This window comes from Melanerpes formicivorus, unplaced genomic scaffold (genome assembly GCF_026170545.1).
Source record: "Melanerpes formicivorus ecotype bairdi unplaced genomic scaffold, bMelFor1.0.p_v2 SCAF_56, whole genome shotgun sequence".
In the NCBI taxonomy this organism is placed as follows: Eukaryota; Metazoa; Chordata; class Aves; order Piciformes; family Picidae; genus Melanerpes; species Melanerpes formicivorus.
The window spans coordinates 1,588,251-1,612,087 of NW_027142408.1; the positions used below are offsets into that span (position 1 = coordinate 1,588,251).

General features: G+C 43.6%; 2 protein-coding genes across 2 annotated transcripts; one reads left to right on the forward strand and one right to left on the reverse strand.

Moving 5' to 3' along the window:
• Positions 1-2,842: 2,842 nt before the first annotated feature.
• On the reverse strand, positions 2,843-5,119 carry POLR2K (RNA polymerase II, I and III subunit K). Its single transcript, XM_068161031.1, has 4 exons — positions 5,061-5,119; positions 4,698-4,761; positions 3,912-4,004; positions 2,843-3,018 (listed from the first exon to the last, which is right to left on the reverse strand). The coding sequence occupies exons 2-4, from the start codon at positions 4,756-4,758 to the stop codon at positions 2,996-2,998; spliced, it is 177 nt and encodes a 58-aa protein (XP_068017132.1). The 5' UTR covers positions 4,759-4,761; positions 5,061-5,119; the 3' UTR covers positions 2,843-2,995.
• Positions 5,120-11,744: 6,625 nt separating this feature from the next.
• On the forward strand, positions 11,745-16,372 carry FBXO43 (F-box protein 43). The gene is made up of 4 exons (XM_068161032.1): positions 11,745-13,230; positions 14,033-14,135; positions 14,964-15,149; positions 15,235-16,372. The coding sequence occupies exons 1-4, from the start codon at positions 11,765-11,767 to the stop codon at positions 15,481-15,483; spliced, it is 2,004 nt and encodes a 667-aa protein (XP_068017133.1). The 5' UTR covers positions 11,745-11,764; the 3' UTR covers positions 15,484-16,372.
• The last annotated feature ends 7,465 nt before the right edge of the window (positions 16,373-23,837 follow it).

Sequence of the window (23,837 nt, forward strand, 5' to 3'; positions counted from 1 at the left end):
AAACCCAACAACAGCCAAGACCCTCCCAACGCCGGGCGCCTCGGGTGCCTACAGCACTGCCGTCAGTCCGACAGGCCCCCGGCCCCGTCTTCCACAGCGGCTCCACACTTTGCCCGGCTGCAGCAGATGCTCTTCTCGTTTGTATGGCAGATGCGGAGAGCCTGTCCGCGGCGCAGCCAAACGCATCCCCTGCCCCCTCCAGGCCTTTTGTAGTACTGGTACTGCGCTCTCTTCAACGGGCGACTCAACGCCAGACCTCATCCCTTGGGAGGGGGAGGAGAGTAGATGATCTCTGAGGTCCTTTTTCCAACCTAAGCCGTTCTGTGATATCACGACAGCAGCTGCTTCCTTGTTCCTGCTGTGCAGGCATGAGGCACACGCTATGCATGCCAGCGGACAGCAACTGTGTAGTAAAAATGTTATCATTTACACTTGAGTGTGCCTGGCTTCCAAGCAAAAAGCGAGGCAAGAAACCTCTCAAGAGTGAAGGTCAGGTAAGCTACCTAAGGAAATCTTAGCTAAACAACTACAAACTTTCAAGAATGTGTTTTTTTATTTCCTAACCCAACCCACTGCAGTTAATTTATGAGCCAGTACCTGGCCATGCCATCTGTAACAGGGACACTTTACCACACTGCTAAGAGTTAAACACATTATTTCAACATGAGCAGAATCGTTGGCACCATGGAGACTTGGAAGCGCTTTAATGAGGCTATAAGAGCATTAGGCACATTCCAGCAGGACTTTGTAGTACACTTTAGTTATAAGGGTGTTCCAGTATTACTTAACACACCTTCCAAACAGAGAGGTGCAGGAAGTTTGGGCTCATCAATACAAAACAGTCATTTGGATTTTTTTTAATCAGAGACAAAACAAGATGCTGGTTTAGTTTTGGGACACTATCCAAATTACAGTACAGACCTAGAGCTTTCCTTAAGTACAACCAAGTCGAGAAGCAGTCTGGAAATTTCTGTTTACCCATTGCTTCTTTTTTTTCTACCTTGCTTTCCTCCTCTCATCTCTGAGAGGTTATTTCTTTGATACTTCCTCCACAACTGGGTTTCCAATTGGGTGTTCTCAAGTTCTTCTGAGATTTCCCCTCTGGAAATGCAGACCCATGTTTCAGACCCGTTATGAATATACTAGTGATTCTGTGATTTGTGTTAAAGGGTGACTGGGGAGCTTGCAGGAGCTTGTTTTGACGACAAAGGGGGAAGCTGCGTATTTTACAGACTTAAACAGAGACAGTGTGTTTGGCTAATTGGAGACACCAAGGCTGAGGAGAAGCTGTATTAAGATAAACACTCAGTTCTATTCAGAACTGGGGATTTGTTTTCTTCAGATAAGAAGTCTAGACAACTGAGCATGTGTGAGAGTGGACAGCTTTGAGGATGACTCATTTACTTCATCTTTCAACACTCGGGAGGACCCTTACCATGCAGAGTGTGCATGAGTGGGGATCTACCCACCTAAGACTCATTATCATATGCCTGCCTTCTATTTAGCAGAAGTTTGTTTATGTAGATGATGTAACTATACAAAATGAAGAAAGCTATTGTAAAGCTGCTGTGAAGTTTGGTACCTTCACATGCCCAACCGGTTGCTTTGCTTGCTTTTATTGCCTTTTTATCATAGTATCATAGTATCATTCAGGGTTGGAAGGGACCACAAGGATCATCCAGTTCCAACCCCCCTGCCATGGGCAGGGACACCCCACACTAGATCAGGCTGGCCAGAGCCTCATCCAGCCTGGTCTTAAACACCTCCAGGGATGGAGCCCCAACCACCTCCCTGGACAATCCATTCCAGGGCTTCACCACTCTCATGGGAAAGAACTTCCTCCTCACCTCCAGCCTGAATCTCCCCACCTCCAGCTTCATTCCATCCCCCCTAGTCCTATCACTACCTGAGATCCTGAAAAGTCCTTCCCCAGCCTTCCTGTAGGCCCTCTTCAGATCCTGGAAGGCCACAATGAGGTCACCTCGGAGCCTTCTCTTCTCCAGACTGAATAGCCCCAACTCCTTCAGTCTGTCCTCATAGGAGAGGTGCTCCAGCCCTCTGATCATCCTCATGGCCCTTCTCTGGACACCTTCCAGCACCTCCAGATCCCTCTTGTCATAGGGGCTCCAGCACTGGAGGCAGTACTCCAGGTGGGGTCTCCCCAGAGCTGAGCAGAGGGGGAGGATCACCTCCCTTGCTCTGCTGGCCACACTTCTCCTGATGCAGCCCAGGATCTGATTTGCTTTGTGGGCTGCAAGTGCACACTGAGAGCTCCTGGTGAGCTTTTTGTCCACCAGCACCCCCAAGTCTCTCTCCTCAGGGCTGCCTTCCAGCCAGTCCCTGCCCAGCCTGGATTTGTGCCTGGGATTGCCTCGACCCAGATGCAGGACCCTGCACTTGCTCTTATTGAACTTCATGAGGTTGGCTTGTGCCCACCTCTCCAGCCTGTCAAGGTCCCTCTGGATGGCCTCCCTTCCCTCCAGCGTGTCTGCTGCACCACACAGCTTGGTGTCATCAGCAAACTTGCTGAGGGTGCACTCAGTGCCACTGTCCATGGCACCCACAAAGATGTTGAACAAGACAGGTCCCAACAAAATTGTGACCAGAAACTTTTATCTGGAGTCATCTATAACAAGACCCAACCTTGTGTAGCTTTCTATTACTTTTCAGTGGAATCTATCCAAACCACAACTATTTTATGCAGTTCCTAGGAGTTTAAGGAATGTTTACCAGCATTTTAACCTTGTTAATGTACAGATGAAAGTTTTTCTCAAAAATAATACAATACAAATTACTGCATGCTCTGAGTAGAATTTAAATGACAGCTCTAGAAACCTCTCGCTCAAAGACAACACAAAGTTTAATGTGCCAGGAAGATTTAGTATTACAATCTCTTAAAACAAATAAGGGTAGGCATTTGTACATAAGTGGATTTACAAAGCAGTCATCAAAGAGATCAAACTGCATCACAAAGTTGCTGCATCTTCAGCGGACATCATCGGGCATCAAAAACCACCACTGGAATAGTGCGGTTAAAGGAAATTAAAAAACAAGCATTGTAGTTGAAAACAGGTCAGGGAGAAAGATTTGGGGGATGGGGCAGAGGGGAAAAAAACCACAACTGCCACAACTAAATACATAAAACCATTTCAAAATTCATCTTTAATTGACCCCGTCCACTTTGCTTAAAAGGCTGAGTACAGCACACAGACTATCACAGCTTATTCTGTTTTGCATAGAAAAAGGGGAAAAAAAACACCACAGTGCCAGAAAAGAAAACAAGATGCCAAATCACACTGCAGAAATTTCCCTCCAGTATTTTGCTCTACTGTACTGACTTCTGGCCTTTCAGGATTCTTAGAAGGGTACTCAGATTTTCCATTCTATTTCCTGTGGCAATGCCAGCGATGAGCAGTGTGAGCAGCCTAGAGCCTGACATGGTGGTAGGCCATGCTCAGCATAAATGCAGAAGTGGCTAGCAGTGTAGCAAAACAGTGCTGTGCTTGCAGCATGTAACTAAAGCAGGGCACTGGTACCTATAAACATAAGAGTTATCTTGGAATAACAGGACACACACCTGCATCAACAACCTGGTGTGTTATTAGTAGTTTGACCAATAAGCTGTAATAGTATGATGTGTGGTCACTCGTGGGGAACCAATGAAGCTATGCCAGTGATGCTCTCCAAGTTTATAGAAGTTGTAGAAGTTCCCTTAATACACACTTTACTTTGCTGTACTATACTCACTATGCTCACACTATACTCGTACAATACTGGAACAATAAAGGGACAATACTAGGTCATATTGGTCATCCATATTGACTTCAGTCTCCGTCACCGACAATTTCCCTTATACCTTCTCTCCATTCTCAGCTTCCCAAATGCATCCAAGTGCATGTATAAAAGGATACATCTTTTTGTCCTTTTCTTGTACATTATTCTGTAGCCACATTCTCTGCATCTGATAGGATCTCTTGCCTTTATTTCATTTTCTGTATGACATTCTGAGGTGATGGAAGAAGATAAAGGCAGTGGGAAATAAACCCAGCATCATTAATGCACAGATAACATTCAGATGTCATAACAGTAAAATTCATATTTGTGGCAAACAAACATAACAGAAAATAATTTTAGTGATTTTTATATCAAGAGCTGAATGTTATTAAGATACTGTTGAAAAAAAAAGAAGCAAACTCAATTTATATTAAGATCAAAGAGGATCTTCCTAAAAATATCACCCAATTATTACTGCTCAGGAAATATTCCACTCAATAAAACTAGACTGTCTACTGACAAAAACTTTGGTTTGCCCTCCAAAGTCACATTTACCTTCTTAAAAGACAAAACACTTCAGAGACTTCTGAAGTGACAAATCAAAACAGCCAAGATGTGTTGACTTATCTGTAAGCGAGAGAATTTGACTACAGCACTTCAGTAAAAGCAACACAAGCTTCAGTGAATTAGTTGGTGACAGGTTGGACTCGATGATCTTTGAGGTCTCTTCCAACCTTAGTGATACTGAATACCCTCAGTTCCCCACCAGTATCCATATATCCCCCATGTATGTGGTACCACTGGTGTGCAAAGCTCTAAAAAACATCAGGATCCACACCGCAGATATTGGTATTTATGTATTCTTCATTATTAAAACACTAAGCCACCAGTAACAAGTAAAAAATATTCCCTGATGTCTTTACCTCCACAAATGTAAATCATTGGCTGCTGCTTTGGAGGCTGAACATCCTTCTGAGAATCCATGATCTAAACACAAATAGAAACAACCAAACAACACACAATCTGCACACTAGGCTTGGAGGGGGGGTTAATTATTTTTGTCAAGGCATACACAATCACTTCAATATCTCAATCTAAATTTAACAAAACACCGCATCAGGGCCCCCCCCCCACCGCATCGCGGGGTATTCGCGCAGAAGGGGAGCCCAGGAGGCTGTGCCGGGCTTTTCCCTGCTCGCCACAGCCACATCGCCCCTCTCCCGCGGCGACGAGGTACACCGATTACCGAAGGGAGAAGCCCGAAAACCCCAGGCGAGCCCGAATACCTGCGTGCACAACCAACGCCGCCGACCTCGCCGTCGCCTGGGCGCCGTCCGATGACGACACAACCAGCGCCGGCGGGAGGAGCGGTTGGCGTCACCCGCTCCGCTGCCCGCGCGGTGGCGGGCGGCTCGCCCCTGAGCCGCGTATGCCACTCCGCGTACCCCAGGCCGCGTACCCCAGGCCGTGCCGTTGCGCTGCCGGCCGCGCGAGCCAGCGACGAGCACCGTGCGGGGCGCGCGCGTCCGGGGCCCTGCCGCAGCGCGGCCCTGCCCGCGCCGTCAGCTCCAGCCTGCTCCCCGCTGAGTAACGGCACCGAGAAAGTAACGAGTGCTCGGCTGTCGGTGTTAGCCGCTTCGGGGAAAAGCAGGGAGTCTTTTGGGGGCATTTTAAAATGCCGAGGTTGTCGTATGGGTAGCAGCGTCGTTTTTCTCAGGAGAAAGCTGACAGCTTGCTTCGGGCAGCGCAGGTTTCAATAGCCGAGGCGTGGTCCCTCAAAGATGTTTCATGGTTTCGGAAGCATTTTAGCGAGGACTCACAGCTAAAAGGCCGTATATCGATACATTAATGTTGAGGGCAGTATCTTACGTGCCCGTATTGAAGGGAAGTTCCAAGCTGCGATGCCGTGTCTTTTTAAGCACGGGCTCGTACTAGAAAAGAGTTTCAAGTGCCGGCGAGTGCCGTGACGAGATTGGTGGTACCGGCTGCTGTCTCTCTCGCTGCTTCGCCTCCTCGGCGGAATTAACTTTGAATGTTTTGGTATTCTGTGAAATTAGCTATCTTCGATTTACTCCTGGAAACAAATGCTCAACAGAGTACTGCGTTTTGTGAATATGCCAGATGAAATTAAACCATCCTCCTAAAGCTTCCCTACTTTAAGGGAAGGTTTTTCTTTTTCTGATTCTGAATAAAACATGCTTCCTAAGCGCCCGAATGCCTTGGTGTATGTGGGGTTTCATCGGCTGTAATTTATTCATTATTTATTCTCGCAGTAGAAAATCACCTTCATACACAGGTTGTCTGAAAGAAACTTGTGGACAGCTGCGGGTTTTCCCAGTTTTGTATTTAAGTTACATGTAATGAAAATACAGCAATGATTGTTGACAACTCGCCTGCGTCTCCGTACTGCTGTGTGTGGATAAACCAAAGGTAACTTTTGGAGTGCCAGAATAAAGCAGATGCAGGAGAAACGCTGTGTGAAACGCAGAGGCTTTCGCCTGGGTTCTAGCGTCGCCGTGCTGTCACTACCGGCGTCGTCTCCGAAGGGGCGAGCATTTGCCCACACTCGAAGCAGAGGAAGGAAAATAAACCTGAGCCCTTCCTTCCCTGGTAAATGCTGTCTCGTAAATAAATAAGTTTAAAATTTGGTATTGTTTCTCCAGGCTCGTTTTATGCTTTAAAATGCGTCCGTCAACCTATAATTTAAAAAGGATGCAGTAATGATACCACCATGAAAAAGTCAGTTAAAGTTAATTCCGTGAAAATAAACTCCCCCCTGATAAGAAGGAAATAATACGATCGATCGATTATCGCCATCGTTTAACTATTCCCTTGGAGAACCAGGATGTTTTATTATATCTCAAAGCATCTGTTACTGCAGCCGTTTCTGATAACCAGTAAGAACCCACACTGACGGGATGACAAACACTAGCCCTAAAGATGCTCCTCTGATGTGGAGTAGCAGAAAAACTTGAGACTATGTGGGAGACCTCCACGGTCTCAAGAGGTGCCACAGCTCTTGAGGAAGGGGTGAGACAGCGGGAGGAAAGGCTCGTGGGGCGAGGCGGGGAAGTGCAGGGATGCTTTTTGACATGGGAAGGAAATGCGGCTGCAGGCGAGCGCAGCGCGGGGAGCTGCAGGCTGTCTTACGTCCATTTGCATGTTTAGAAGTGACTTTCTCAAGTTGTGGTTGGTTTCTTTTTGTTTGTGTGGGTTTGTTGGTTGTTTGGGAGGTAAGGCTTTTAAAAATAACATTCTTTCTGGCGTGATGCTTCCATGCGGTGCATTAAATGCCTCAATTACAACTTGTCACAGTTTTTTGATCCACATTATATAAATCCATCCAGGTTTGAGTGCCAGAGACGGAACTTGCAGCTGCTGTGTCCTGCCTTAAGAAGCCAGCTTCACAGAAATAATAATTTATTTTACAAACAAACACAACGAACTGAGAAACAATTCGCTCTGATTCATGTGAAATAGATGAGATTATAGAAAGCACTTTCACGAAACTTGCATTAAATTCCAAGAAGTTTCAAATTATTTCTCCCCCTAAAACGAAAACGGGAAGTACTCCAAGAGCCTTTGTCTTTTTTATCCATAACTGTTACTTTATAGTCACATCAAATAATGTTGTCTAAAAACACCGCAGTTTGGATAGGCAACTTTCCATCTCCGTGTTTCCTCAGCCCCTCTCAGCCTGCCAGGAGTCGACAGTCACTGTCCCCGCCCCGGGTGGGTTGTGTGAGGCTGGGAGGGGTGAAAGTTTCCGAAGGGAAGGCTGCAAACTTCCCAAACCTTACGTACGGGAATTGTGTTATTTAATTTTGGCATTTCTTTGGGAAGCCTCTCATTTCCTTTAGAAAATAGTGTTGCCTTTAAAGTCACACACGACGGTTTCACATCTCTCCTGCATCTCCGACGTTGTTCTGGTGGAGGGAGAAAGAAAACTGGGAGGTGTAAGCAGGGAAAGAACCAGAGAGTTTAAAGATAGCCGTGGGTAGATGTTGCGCTAGTGAGGTAAACGAGAGTAATACCCAGCAGAAGAGCACAGCGATGATGATGTATTTGGCCTTTCTAATGGCCCTGTGCGGCAGGAGCCCCTGGGGCAGCCGCTGGGAGGCCTGACGGTTCCTCATCACCGGCAGCTCCCTTCCTCCCGTCTGCAGCCAGCAGGTACCAGATAAACCTTTATTAGAATAAACCAAACCAGGTTGGAAGAGACCTTCAAGATCATCGCGTCCAACCCATCAACCAATCCAACCCGCCCAAACAGCTAACCCATGGCACCAAGCACCCCATCAAGTCTCCTCCTGAACACCTTCAATGACGGCGACTCCACCACCTCCCCGGGCAGCCCATTCCATAGCGCAATCACTCTTTCTGTATAGAACTTCTTCCTGTGCAGCCCCGCGTTGTCTTTACCCAGATCAGGAAAGACAGGCACCCGTGTACTCGTGGTTTATTTATCTAGTTAGTTATTATTTATTGTATTGTTTTAAAAAATACAGAGTGACTACAAGCGTCACAGGGCATCTCCCACCCGTCTGACAGCTGATTGAAAGGAGGCGGCACCAAGGCTCTGTGAGCGTTCCTGGGCCATCAGGTGGAAATATACTGCTTAACTCGCACTAATTAGCGCCCTTATAACTCAAAGGTCGCAGAGGCGGTTGGGTATCTGTGAAGTTTCTGTCTGGCTGTGACCGAGCTGCGCCCCTGAAGCCGCCCTTCAGTGGGGAGCTGAGCGGGCTCTCAGCGGCGGGAAAACTTCACCCTCACGGGGCGCCTGAGGGGCAGAGCAGGGGGCGGAAGGGCCTCAGGGGCGCTATTAATGGTGGGCTGGGTGAGGCAAGGACCGCAGGGCTGAAGTATGAAGTGAGGGAGAAGCCGATCTTTAACGGTATTTTCCAGTGCCGCGGAGAAACGGTTTCTCCCTTTGGGCAGCGCCGTTACACTCGGGCCTCCGCCGCCCTGCCCGGGTCCCGGGGCGGTGCCGCTCGCCCGAGGGCCGCAGCCTGGGGGAGGCGGGAAGGCAGCGCGGCAGCGGTTGGGCAGGGCGGGCGGTTCAAATCCAAGCGAGGGAACGCAGCGGCGGCCGCACGCGAGGAGCCGCTGTGTTTGGAGAGAAGCGAAGCGGCTTCTCGCTAAGGCAACGGGCTCCAGAGCCAGGCAGCGAGCTGCTGAGGCGGCAGGATTCCAGCTCTCTCCAGCCGGCCGGGGAGGGCGAGTTCCTTGCCTTCGCCCTTTCTCGGGGAGCCCCGCCAACAGCCTCAACGGCACTCGGTGGTACGGGACCTCTACGGTCTGCTTCCTGTGCCCAGTGAATTGCTGGATGAAGCTGTTGCTTTGCTCGTGGCCGGCATCCCAGGTGACGGAGAGACCCTAGGGTGTCGGTCTCTAGGCAGCCGTCGATTGTCTTCATCGCTGGGTAATTAGACATTGCAGCGAATACATATCGAGCTGAACTGAAAACTCTGTCTCAGACGGGTGATGTTTCTTTTATGCCTCTGTCTTTTCCTCCCCACATTCTTTCTCACTTCAGGTTATCCATAGGGGTACACAATACTCTAAATACAGCACTCTTGCTTCGGAAGATCTCGAGTTGCTTCACAAATTAGGGTAAGTGATCTGCCCCTTACAGACAGGACTCCACTCCGCTATCTTCAGGGTTAATAGCTTTGAAGATACTCACGGCCTTTCTGTTCTTAGATATGGGCGTTCAAAGAACAGAATCCCTTTTTGCTGCAGATGTGATACGTGTTTAAATAACAGAGAAAATAGTCTTGCATGACCAAAATTTTGTCTCTGTCTGTTATCAGTGGTGAACTGTGACAAATAGGGACAGAAAGCACTTTGTTCGAGGCATAAATGTTCAGTGTGTGTCCCTGGGGAATGTAAGCTAAGTACCAAACTCCATCCTAGGTCTCATGTCTCAGTTACAGGCACCGTTTATGTTGTCTTCTAGTAACCAATATTTTTGCTTCCTTAGAATATTGTAAGATTAAGCTTGTCAGAAGTTACTTCTTGTCTATACATCTGAACCCTGTCCTTAACTTAGTGTCTCTGAATATGAAATACTTTTTTTTTTGTCCTGTAAGCTGCCAGAAAGTTTGCAGGTCTCACAGAAAGCTGTGGATTTGTAAACCAATTTGAAAGCTACAACATTAATAATAGGTATGAAAAATGTATTAAACACAAGAATCTGCACTTAGTAGCTATGGATTCCAGGGCCTTCCTCTCTAACTGACTTGCTCTGTGACCAGTCTCCCCTTCCCTGCACAACTGTTTTAGGATATTGAAAGCAAGGTTTAAAACACTTTCAGAGATTACTTCAAATGACAAAGACTTGGTGCTACCAAACTAGTAGACGAAACTTTTCTCCTGATAAAAAAGGAAGTCCTTCTAGAACGCTAGACAAGTCACAAGAAATTTTATTAGGCATCTCTTACAGCTATAAGCAGCATCTTGCTCTATGATGAGAGATGCTTGGCATATCCAAAAAGGCTTTCCCTCCAGTACTGTATTTGTAGCACAAGAGCTTGTGTTAAATCCCAATTTGTGCAAGTAATACGTTCTGAAACAAGCATGTGCATACAAACCTGGGGTGTGTTGTGTCCTGGGTCTGTACAGCAGTGGCTTCTCCCAAGTTGGACTCGCCTCAAAATCAGTGGGAAGCTCTCAGGCTCCTCCTGCCGGGTGCTGCTGTGGCTACAGGACACTGCGGGCTTTCACTCGAGCTCTCCCTGTTTCATCAGCTGCTGTTCTGCTCTCCCCTACCGCTGCACAACTTTTTGTTTCCTTTTGCTTCTTTTTTATTTACTTGTTCCTTCCCTGTCATTTTGATGTTGTTTGAAGCGCAGGTTTGCTTGAATTATTTTAATAATATCTGAAGGGTGGGTGTCAAGATGAAGGTGATGGTCTGGTTTTGGTAGTGCCCAGTGATAGGACAAGGAGAAATGGTTACAAGCTAGAGCACAGGAGGTTTCACCTCAACACAAGGAGACACTTCTTTATGGAGAGGGTGACGGAGCACTGAAAGAGGCTGCCTGGAGTCTCCTTCTCTGGGGAACTTCAAAACTTGCCTGGATGTGTTCCTGTGTGACCTGCCCTGGGTGATCCTGTTTTGGCAGAGGGGTTGGACTTGATGATCTCTGGAGGTCCTTTCCAACCCCTAACAGTCTGTGATTCTGTGAATACCTTCTATCAATGTTTGCTAACTAACAGCAGTTCACCAAAATTTGGCATAGAAATTGAAACCTCAATTCTTCTTGTAGGTCTTTCTCAGCTTAGAAAAAAGAGCTATGGTGATGTAGTCCTCCGCTCATAGCGTGAATAATCAACTGAAGAGAAGCAATTCACCACACAGAGACTCTCCATGCATCTTTCCTATCTTTTGAAAGTTGGGTTGTTTTTTTTTCTGGACTTGTGACTTTATGATTAATCCTTTTAGTTTGGTTATTTTTCAAGGAGAAAATGCTGCTTTTTCCCCCCCCATAAGCTCCTCTGCTAGCAGAGCTGCTGTTAGCTCTTGAAGGCTGAATTATTTGGACTGTCACTGGTTGGATAAAGCAATAACACAGTCCTAATCGAAATCTTGATCCTATTGGAATGAGAGGGAGTTTTGTTGCTGGTTTCAGCACAAATTAGACTTTAGTTACTGTATCACTTATTTGAAGTGTTTTTCCTTGCATGAGAATTGAAAGATCAATTAGCTAACTGGATGTGTGTTGTAAATTGCTTTCCCTCAGAGTGTTTTATGCATTTTAATCAGTTGTTCTAACCATCCACTCGATTGGAAGTTATTTTCATGTTTGTGTATCAGCACTGATTCTACCAAGGTGAATGAAAAAAATTTTTTTCATGGTTGCTATTTTGATAGACTTGCACGAGGCTTTCTCACTAATTTCAGGGCATTTTTGGTGACTGATTTTATGGTTTGTTTCAGAAATAGCACTGGTATCTTCACTGACAAAGTCAGAGTGGCAAGCAGAAGATGTCAGACAGTCATTCAGTAATGTGTGATATTCTTAAAAGAAATAGACTGACATCTCTCAGCAGTCATTCGAGCTACTCCAGTTTTAAAGACACATGCTGCACCTCAGTATTTCTGGACAGCAAATGCAACAAGTCAGTCAAAGATCCTGATGAAGAGCATAAAGAAGCACTGAATGTAACGAGTTTATCACCCCTGCAAGAGCATTCCAAGCACATTGACCCAAGTGCTCTCTTTTCCATGTCATCTTCTATTGAAAATGAATTGAATTCTATCTCCTTATCAGAGAGAAGAGAAGCAAACAGAAGTGGAAATTTCTTTGAAACTCCTAAAGTGAGTAGAAAAAGCTCCTCACTGCGCAGGAGGCTGCTGTTACCTAAGACCCTTCTAGCTGCCACAACTGCAGGGTGCTGCGAAGAACAGGCTAGTTCTTCAGGAAGCAGCAGATTCTCTTCTGTTTTGAGCCCTGAAGAACAGCTATCACAAACTGCTTCAGATTCTCCAAAACATGGGAGCTGCAGACCCCTGACAACTAGCACTTCAAAACCTCAGGGCTTTCAACCCGATTGCCCGAAGCGGAGGCTTTCCTTCCTACAACAAAGAACTTCCACGCTGGATGAGTCCAAATGCACGGAGCCCTTGTTGCTAGAACCGGAATGCTTATCTCCTATTCAGTGCAAGGATGCTGCTCTTAGTACTGCCAATGAATTCAACGAAAGTGTCCTTATGGGTGGAAGTGATGGGTTGCTTAGGACTCCTGCTTACTGTGGGTTACCTGAAGTCCATGAGGGGAAGCTCCTGACTCATATCAACAATCTTGTAGAGAACTTCAACTGTGAACTATGCGATATAAACTCTTCCCCTGTGAAGACGGCAAGTTACCCAGATCTGTCCACACCTGAGGACAGTGGATATAATTCACTTCATTTGGACAAATCAGGAGATTTATCTGATCACGAGGGATCTTTCCAAGAGTGCTTCCAAAACCATAAAGGAGGTTCCACAACTGTGGACAGCAAAAGAAAGACAAGAAAACTTGAAAGAGTTAGAAGGCTATCCACTCTTCGGGAGCAGGGCTCACTGTCAGAGACGGAAGATAATCAGGGCTGTCCTCCTAGTTCAGCAAGTAGGGTAGCAGAAGAAAGAAACTTTGTTACTGAGGACCATGCCTTAGTTTCAGAGCAGCCCAGTAAAGACCTGCTTGTAAGTTACAGAGATCTCTCAAGAACTCCAGCTCTGAAAATGGTTCAGGAAATTTGCTTGCAAAGACAAAGATCAGACCAAAAGCAAATATCGGAGAGTATTGACACAACGGAGATATTTGCATTAGAATGTGTTCTTGCTGGACTTATTGGCAAGAAAATGGGCCTGGAAAAATTAGATATTTTAACAGAATTAAAATACAGAAATTTAAAACATGTTCTTGCTATAGTTTTAGATGCTTTGACAGTTGAAAGCCTATGCAGGTAAGTACTACTGCTTCTCTTCCCTTCATCCTGGAATAGCAATGTTTGCAATAGAATTTGTTTGTTTCTGAGAAAGTTAAGGAGTTGCTTCACCACTAACCAAATGGCTCTTACTATGTAGTTCTAAAAGTATATTGTATGGGGGAAATTAAAATCCCAGCCAAATATGGGGAATTAGTAAACTTAAAACTAAATTATGGCATTTATAACTTTTAGAAGCATCTTTACATCCCAGGCTTAAAGAAATTAATTTCTTCTGATTATGAGTTCCTCAATAATGCATAGTGATCCAAACACTTGTGTATTTCATTTCCTCAGTTATTTCTAGGCACAAAGTTGCTCACAATTTTCCTTCCTCAGTAATGTTCTAGATTAATTTTTTAATTGCTATAAACTGTCACTTATTTCAAGGAAATCTAGAGGGAGTGCCATATATACTCATAGAGAGGACAGATGTTTTCAGAACACTTCACAGAAATGTGTAACTTTTGAAACAAACTCAGAGTGGCTGATGTAGAAAAAAGAAGCATTTTTAATGTTGTAAGTCAAAGATCCACAGCATTGTTTATGTTGCAATTGTTCTCCAGACTTTATTATTCTATGCAGTGGTGTGTAAGAGTATGAGATATGTGTTTCCTAACAGATCAATATAGGGAACTAGTATATAGCATTGGTCTGTAAAATAACCAACAGTGTATGAAATGATGCAAAAAAATCTTTACAAAGGTAGTGTTGCTATCATGGCTTCTGTACTACTTGGTAAAAATGTGAAAGCAGATGATTTTTCATTAATTTATTCCAGCGTTTGGAAAGTAAGCAAAAACTGGCGTGAAATCATTGTGCAAGATAAGAGTGCAAATGAGAGGAGAAAGTTGTACATAAAACACCTGAGAGAAGCGGCTGGGGTAAGGTTCATCTCAAAGGTGGTTGGTTGTTTGTTTTAAGTGTGAAAGAAGACAGCTCCAAGGAAAAAGGAAACATCTTGTAAAGCCTCAGAGCAGGAGGTGATAGATACAGTTCTAATATGAGCATGTGGAGGATTCCAACATGAGAGTGTAATAGCTTTTGTTGCTCTTCAGCTGTCAGTTTGAGTACTAGTCTTTTAGCCATGTGTGGCTTTCTTCTTTCTTTGCCCCTTTTTCATCTCCTTCTCCCCCCCTCCTTGAGAATCCTGTAGGATCTCTTCATTGACTGATTCTGGCTTTAGATTTAAACCTTACTCATACATTTGTGTCATGCTGTTCCTCATTTTCCGTTGCACTCCAGTCTGCAGTGCTGTAGGATCCAGTCTAGAGTATTTCCTGGTTTTCAGCACTGCTAAAGGTTTCCTTCCATGGACATCAGTGGGATATACAGAAGTTGAAGGGCTGTGTAGACAAGTAAGCATATTACTAGCAGCATTACTGCTCAAATCTTCCACATGTGTATGTCCACACTTCAGCAGAGCCTTGCTTTTAATGGTGATAAAACTTCTGTTTGCTTTTTCCATGCTTGCCATTGAGATGTGTCCTAATTCATAGACTTGAGCATCAGTAGAGTGCAAAAAGACAGCTGGCTTTTTACCCTGCTCATAGGCCTCTGTTTAATGGTTCCTGTGTCTTGTTCCCTCATTGAATGTGTGCACTACACATAATTTCTTTCTTTTGTGCAGCAAAACCCAGCTGCAAATCCCAAATGAAATAAACCCTAACTTGATTCTTTTTGTTTGCTTTTTTCTTTATAAACTTTGACAGGAATCTCTCCTGAAAGCTGAAGATGCTGCCACAAGGCTTCATGTTCTCAACAGATCTGCTCTCAGGCCTGTTCAAGCTCAGGCCAGAACTCCTTTAGCACAGATGCCACCTTCACACATTGAAGTCACGCCCAGGAGATGCAGTTCTGTTCCCCACTCAACTAGCAGACGGGAAGCATACTTAAAAGTAGGTAGTAAGGAAGCTCTTTCAGTTTTTAAAAATGTTTCATTGCAAGCACTAAGTAGCTCTGCTCTTCTTCCTCTTGCCACAGGTTGCTAAAACTCTGTTCACTGACGAAGCTCTAAAGCCCTGTCCAAGATGTCAATATCCTGCTAAATATCAATTGGTAAAGAAACGGGGACAGTGCAGCAGAGATGTGTGTGCGTTTGAGTTTTGTATCTTGTGTCTGCAGGCTTTCCATGGGTCAAAAGAATGTAGCAGTTTATCTGCAAAACAGAAGAACAAAAAAGATGCTCCTCCAGGAAGTGCCCAAAGCAAAAGAAATTTAAAAAGACTCTAAATTTGTAAGGCATGCAAGTCCTCATATTTAATTCCTTTTCCTCTTCTCCTAAGTTCCTAATCTTGTTCATCCTAATTACACACCTTTTGAAAGTCTCAGTGTGTTTTTGGTGACTTACCTCAATAACTTCTCATGTATTAATCTGAGTTCAGTATGTTTTTGAAAAAAGTGAACATTTTATGTCTTGTTTTACCTGTTGTGTAATAGTTCGAACTTACTAACATCTTAATTATTAAATAAAGTGTCTTAAATGTAGTCTACAATACCTAGCTTACAGCACCTGATAGATGTTTTAAAATGGGAGTCTTGTCTTAATGACAAATTAAAGCAAATTTATTTAAGAATCTTCTTAAGGGGATTTATCTATTGTTGACTTGAAAATGTTTTAAATCTCTTGAAGTGGGGCACTCAGGTACACATGCAAAAAAATTGCATCTACCTATGTAAATGATGATACATTTTAAGCAATATATTGGTTCTCTGAGTTTCATATCAGAATAATTATTTGGTTGTTCTCTTAGCCTCTGTAATGCAAGGCAATAGAATAATAATTTCTAAACCAAGCTCATCTCATGTTGTCTAGATATTCTGTTGTGTTGGTTTTTGCACAGTTCTTGTCTTCATTTGAAAACATCCCATTTCTAAGTATGTTGTATTACCCTTTTTTTGGGTGAACTTACCTTTATACTTAATTTGCCTTTAGCTCCTAGATAATATGATCATCTTCATACTGCTGCTTGAATTAAATCATTATCTACTTCTAGAAACATCCTTTCTCTAGCTGTAGATTTAACTAAGGGAACTAACAGCCTTTGGTCTTGAATTAAATATGCTGATCCTTTACAAAAACAACTCAATCTGCCTCTCTGACTTCAAATTATTTGTGCTTTTGTGGGTTGGTTTGTTTTTTATTGATTTCCTAGCCATTGTAAACAGCATGGAATACAGGTGACAGAAATGGACACAGTACTTGCTCTGTGAAGATATCGTATCCATTTACTTCCGCAGTTGATAGTCAGTGCAGAACACTTGTAGTCAGCTGGTGTTTCTTCCCCACTGTTATAATTTTACTCTGTGTATTTGTAGGAGGTAAGTCTTCTCACTGAGCTATTTAAAAGGTAGTCTGACTAAAAAACCCAAAAGCTTTCAACTAAGCACTATGCTGTGTATTTTGCCTCCAATATTTATTCACATATAGTTTTATTGTCTGAAAATGACAAATAACAATTTCCAAGTTTTTTTTTCCCCCCTTTTGTTTTCTCTCTTTCCACACAATCCATGGATGTTTAAGCCAAATGGGCCAAGATAATTTGTTTCAGGATGTTCTAGAAAGATCACTTCCAGTTTCTCATCTCCAACTGTTGTAATTTGGTTAGTACTTCTAGCATACTTGATTCCTGGCATAATAGCTCCATATAGCACTTGGGAAGAGGAAGAACAACATGGTTAGTAAAATGCTATAGAAGTTTTAGTGCTAACTCCATTAACCCGATTAAAGATGGCATCAACTCAATATATCTGCCAGAAAACCACCTTTCTTGAATGAATACAGTTATCAGCACTTGCTTTTCATACTCATTTGTGTCTGCTAAACCTGTGCACTGTTCTTGTCCAGGGTTAGACTTGTAGCACTTGAATTGGAAGACTGAAAGAGGAGTTTATACAGAATCTATTCCGAGGAAAAGGATTCTGGGGCAAACGGGGGAACATAGAGGTGTGTTTTGCTTTAAGAAGAATAACATTCATTATGGAGGAGGAACCTCCAAGTAGGAAAATTACTGAATTATTTGATTCATTTAATATTTGCATTGAACTCTGAAAAGAGAGCATGGTTGTAACTGCAATGTAGAGTAAGTAGAGGATGTCAGAATGTTGTTGGCATAACTGCATTTCACATTTGATACTTACCAATGTACTTTGTCTCTAGAAGAAATTAAAAAAGGGCAGCTTTCTGTGCATCCCCAAGATTGATGGGAGAGTTGTGGCAGTGAGAAGACTTAGTTTGCCCTCTGATGCACAGTATTGATGTCCAGGCTAGAAGTACACCAGGTGCAAGCATTGTTTTGAACACTTCAGCAAGAGTTCTGGCAGTATTCCTGAAACAGGAGCACCTTTGTGTGGAAAGCCATGTGGGAACTCAGGTTAGGAATCAGTTATTAAATATCCATTCCCTTTGAGGAAAATATTCTAGGAAGTGTTATGTGACCTTACCCAAAGAACTTGCTTTGGCTAAAATCTGAATAGTTCAGAGAGCAGTGGGGGTGATAAACTGGTTCACTTTAGGCATTATTTGCTTTTAAAGGTAGTAGATTTGACATCTACTGTGTCCAACAAGAAGTAGCTTAAGGGAAAAAAATCCTTGAATTCTATTTCATAGGGGTTGGTTGGTTGGTTTTGTTATGTTTACAATCTTTTTTTTCTTTAAATCTGTCTCACAAAAAGCTCTTCTTGAGCTGAATATCCTACTCAGTAAGGCCTATCATAAATGTAACTCTTCTCTAGTATTCAGGTGAAATGAGTTCTCTGCTGTCATCTGCTCTTAGACCAGAGGTGTGGGCAAGTGAGAAAGGCAGGCTTCTCATCTCTGGGTAATGTTCCTCTCTATGACAGTGACTTTTCTGATTTTTTAAAAAACTACCTTTATGCCTTTACCTGAGGGAGAAGTAAAATAGTGACATACTTAATGTGTGGGTAATGGCTTAGAGACCACAAGGTATGGTATAGTAATGCAATAGCCTCTCATAGCCTGGGTAAAAGGAATCAAAAAATCTTTCATGATACTGGATTTCTTTGACAGGAATGATTTTAGATTTCCTGTTAACAGGCTTTTTCCCCCTCTCTACTCTATCCCCCAATTAGTCTCTATCAGGTACCATTAACCTATGAGTCTGGACCTGAATGAAACAATCAAGGAGAACAGGGGTTCCTACTTCACAAAACTGAACAAATTCCCCCCTCCCTCCCCAACAAAGAAACCCAACCACCCAAAGGAAGAAACAAACACTCCCCTGACAAAACCAAACAACAATACAACCCAACAAAGCCCAAACAAGAACACCCCAGTCCCTAAGTGCTAGGGAGTCATGAACAGAATCTTCTTCTTCTGGGCTGGGGTGATTCTCACAGACCTGAGGCCAGGTGCTTTAGCAAGCACAAAGGAGGAAAATGCAGAAGTGGTCCTTGGATAGAAATGACAAAAGTATCCTGCCCATGATTGCTTTTTAGCTCAGTTTTAATTTATTTGTTGTTACTGGCAACAGATTGTTGGAAAGGGGGGAGTGGCTTGCCTTTTGCTCTGGAAGGTGAGGATAATTAAATTAACATTCAAGATAATATTGAGTTTATTTGCTGAAAGCCTTATTTTTTGCAGTCCTTGTTTCCCTTCAGGCATGATGGGAGCAGTGATACCGCCGGCAAAGGATGTGAGGGAATGCATTTAGCTTTGTGGAGGTGATGGTTTGAACCAGAGCTGTGGATTTAAATTCTAAAAGCTACTACTTAGCAGCAATGCTCTGCTGCTGACAGATGTTGCTGCAAGACTCATGCTTCATAAATCTGCCGTGTTCTAAGCAGCAACCAGAAACCTCAAGTGGTTCATGAGAAGGAAATGGAAATTAATGAAGTCTCTGATTGTTTTTTTCCTTGGTGACAAGTATGGAAGAGCTCAGGCAAAAAGGTGTTATAAATCTTTTGAATTGTTTATAGGATAAAGAATGTGAGTATATTCTATCACTAGTTAAAAATGCTTCAAATTTTGTTGCACTTCAGGAGCTCATCAACATCTGCCAGGTGATTTTCTTGTTCTGTTTACTGGTTATTCAAAAGTATCCCTTAGGCAACTTAAGCCCCAAGAAGTAATTAGAATAAACCCTTTATTAGAATAAACCAAACCAGGTTGGAAGAGACCTTCAAGATCATCGTGTCCAACCCATCAACCAATCCAACCCACCCAAACAGCTAACCCATGGCACCAAGCACCCCGTCAAGTCTCCTTCTGAACACCTTCAATGACGGCGACTCCACCACCTCCCCGGGCAACCCATTCCATAGCGCAATCACTCTTTCTGTATAGACAATCACTCTTTCTGTATATATCTTTTGTTTCTGTTTTTGTAGGCATATGAAGAAATCCAACAGTGTCAGATTAGAAAGGGACTCCTGGAGGCTACTGCCAAGCTCTTGGTTCTGCTGTCAACTCCTCAGGTTCTGTCTTAAAACTGGATAGAGTACTGCCTTGTGACCTTTGTGTTGGAGATGTTCCAGATTTCTCTGCCATTCACATTGCCCTTTGTTTTTTTAGCATTGCTATTACACTTGCTATTCTATACATCTGCTTCTCCCCTTAGATCCCCCCCAGCGTTATGACTGCATTATATAAACTCCCCCTCTTCATTTTAACACAAAGCTCTGACCTTCATCTCATCTCTTAGATTCAGCCTTTGTTTCTTGGATTGTCTTAACAACTCTTTACTCTTTGCATTGGAATCTCCTCTTTGAATCAGTGCAACCAGTATTCTAGGTGAAAACCTCCTCAAGACCTTTACTAATATTAGGGCTTTATTTTCTTTATCAGAAATACTTGGAGCAATGCATACTAAGATCAGCACTGATTTTTTTTGCATGGCTTTCACACTCTTGCAGTTCAGCCTCCTGCTGTAGTACTCCCACGTTGTTCTTTCACAGATTTTGGAAGGAGCCCACGTTTTTCCACACATTTTTTCTTGTGCTTTCTGCTGCTAACATTCAGGGTAGTATTTGATGTGATTATATTATAAGTGCAAATTCTTTGTAGTGAATTGTGAAGGGCTTTTTGGTGCAAAGCATCTAGCAGATTTGGTTATCACTTGGCAGATGCCTCAACAAAATCTGACTGCTTCTTGGCAATGATGTGCTTATTTTTAGTAAAACAAAACCAAAGCTTGCTTTTACTTTCTGAGCTCTGATTAGTTGAAATTCTCATTATAGAAAGACCTAACACATCTTTTTCCTCTTAACTTGGGCAAGCATCTGTGAGGTGAGGGGAACCTGCTCGGACTTGTCAGAAACCTGAACGCTGGTAAGGCCTTTTTGAGCTGGGTGTTAATGGATGAGTAGTATAGAAACCAACCTTTCAGCTGAAAATACAGATGGTAAGGTGTTCTGAATGGACTCTGAAACACATGAATATTAGAAGTTTCATATAAAATAGACCTCTAGAGACTGAAGCTTGTGTGTTAAAAGCCCCTCTAATTCTTCTCTCTCTGTATTCCAAAACTCACTCTGACAGCAGTTCTACAAGGGCTGCCTTCAATCTCTGGCAAATGGGATGTGCAAACTGCTTGTATTTCAGCTGCAGTTCTTCAGTTTAGGGGCAGTGTGTATTGGGTTGGGCTGAGCTGGAGTTAATTCTCTCTGGAACATCTTTTTTTAACCACTCTCTCCTCCCTATTTAGATGGACAGGGAAGAGAGAAAACGTAACCAAAGACCTGTGGGTCAAGACAGAAGCAATTTGATGGGATGCAAAGTGAAAGTGAAGGCCAGGCACAGAAGCAGAGCAAACACGAATACTGTTCTCTGCTCCCCATCAGCTGATGACATTGGGTCACTCCCTGGGAAGCAGGGCTCCTTTATGTGTAGCAGCTGCTCCAGAGAACAAGCGCCACCACCCAATGGCCCACACTTCTAACTTTCCCTTAGCTTTTATGTCTGAGCTGATGTCATATGGCATGGAATACCCCTCTGGTAAGTTTGGGTCAGTTGGTCTGGTTATGTCCCCTCCCAAGAGTCTGCCCTTCCCTCAACCTACAGTTAAGTGGAAATGCTGGAAAAGCACAGTCTGGGGGCTTGGCTCAGCAGTAGCCAAAACCCTGGTGTGGTATCAACACCCAGCTAGAATACTGCAAAACACAGCACTATAAAGATGCTCTGGGAAGAACTAAGTCCAGCTCAGCCAAACCCAGTAAAGTCCTGAATCGCAGCTGAAATAGCTATTTCTGTAAGCTGTTTACACTCGGACACTGTGTCGTGGCTAGAACCAGCTGAGGTGGTAGGAGAGTAACAGAAAGGGCAACAAGAAAGCAAATTCTTTGCTCAATTCACTAACTTAAGTGTGAGATGGTCTCAAGGGTTGAGCTGCTCTTCTCACTGAAAACACTTCCTGATTTTTAAACCCATACAGCCTGATAACAATATTTTATCACAAGGGGGCACCAAAGGTTCTTCTTACAGAGCAGAGGTCTAGCTGTTTTTCTTCTTTCTTTAACCCTTATCCTGTAATTAAAAGTGCTCAGTTTTGAATATCTTAGAGCAAGGGTTGGCCCTAGGAGCTGCCTACCAAAATCTCCAAGAGATGAGTAGCATCCTGGGAAGCAATCCAGATGGGATTACTTCTCCAAGGATTCCTTTACAAGGTGAAGCTGTGCTGGGCACACAGCCAGGTCCTACAGCAACTAGGCAGGATCATAGACTGGCCTAACAGTGCCTGCTGGCTCAGTTTCATAACTGGCTCAGCCATGGACTTGGATTATCTGGCAGTCTCAGTGCCAGCCTAGTGTTGGCAATGCCACACAATGCTCTTGTGGAAGTGTTGCAGCTGAAATATTTCAGGATTGACAGTTTCAGGAGCTGCACACTCTAGACTTTATTTCCCAACTACAGAAGTGTATTTGATAGTAAAATTCAATATGGCTTTACAAAGTATGGAGAATCTATACAGGCCTCCTCAACCTGTTGTGATTTAAAATGATCACAGGAAAAAGACCTTATTGCATGCATTTTATTCATACTTAATTGATGTCCTGATGGCTTCAGTCAACAAGAAAAGCCTTCCTGTTGGGAAGGGGCTGAGTATTCCCATGTGAAGTATTTTAAACAACATCAGATGGCAGCATTTTTTTGGTTTAGTCTGTTAAATGATGACTGGGTGTGAACTTTGGAAGCTAATCTGTTCTTTGACTAGGTACTCCTGGAGTCCAGGAGCACAACAGGCAGGAAAGTAGACACACAAAATAAGCAGGCTGTAATTTGTGTTGTTTGTGTGCTTTTCTGAAGCATTATTGAATCATAGAATTGTCAGGGCTGGAAGAGACCTCAAGGATCATCTGGTTCCAAACCCCCTGCCATGGGCAGGGACACCTCATGCTAGATCAGGTTGCTCAGAGCCACATCCAGCCTGGCCTTAAAGCCCTCCAGGGGTGAGGCTTCCGCCCCCTCCCTGGGTACTCTTAAGGAGTCATTATGGATTCTTATACTCTTCTTAACACCTGCTCTGGTGACATTACTGTGTTCTGCAAACTGCTGTGCATAAAACCTCCTTCTCATTTCATCCTGAGATTTTTTCACTTTTTTTCCCATCTGGATCAGTCTCCCAGTGTGCTTCATTATACAGCTACACAGGCAGCTGGGGCAGAATAATGGGAAAGGTGGGAACTGGTGGTCCCTGGGATGTGTTGTCTCAAACAACATATCCAGGGGGCTGATGCACCAGTAATGTCTCACACAGATAGCGTAGTTCTTAGCTGACTAGTCCTGTTCTGGGGAGGCAATGTTGACATCTGATTGGAAGAGCATGACTGGAAAGACACCTCCATTCAGTGTTCCTTGTTGGGTGTTAGAAGATGATCTTGTTAATGGCTGTGTTTGGCATTGCTGCCATATATGGCTCCTATCTGCCTAAGCTGCTTCATATGCCTCTTCTTCTTGGCCCTTTACTTGGCAGGTGTTAAGCCAAGATTAAGAAACTGACCTGTCTTAAACTGAGCTGCAAGAAACCACAGAAAAATAAACCTTGTCATGAAATTTGCACACACAGCTGAAGACAGGAAGTGGTGGTAAACTTGCAAAGCTTAAATTTGCACAGCCAGAATCTATTACAAAGCAGGACTCCAGTTTACCTGCATGACAGAAAATACGCAGTGACAATGCAGCCTTTTGTACATGGTGCCAAAACTGCAGGGAAATCTCTGAGAAATAACTGTCACAGCTTCTTCTGATTGGTGCCTTATGTTTCAGTTAAGGGCTAGGCTATGTTAAATTTGCTTCTATTTTCTGAGCTCTGATTAGTTGAAGTTCTCATGAAAAGACTTTTTTGTATTGTCTTCACAGATTGACTTTATTTCTAGCACACTTCAAAGTGCTGCTATCCTTATCAACAGGTTTTTTTTCAGTGAAGTCTTAGTGCTCCTTCCCAAAATTGGAAGAGCTAGAGAAATACTCTCTTAAGGTTCTAACAGTTATTTCCTCAGACACTAAAGCAACTTTCTAAAGGGCTCAGGCCTTTCTGGTACTGCAGGTGTGAAGTAGGCAGCTTGCACGTGTCATGTAGCTAGAGTACAAATGCACAAGACAAATGGTTAAGTTGTCCTTCCAAATACCA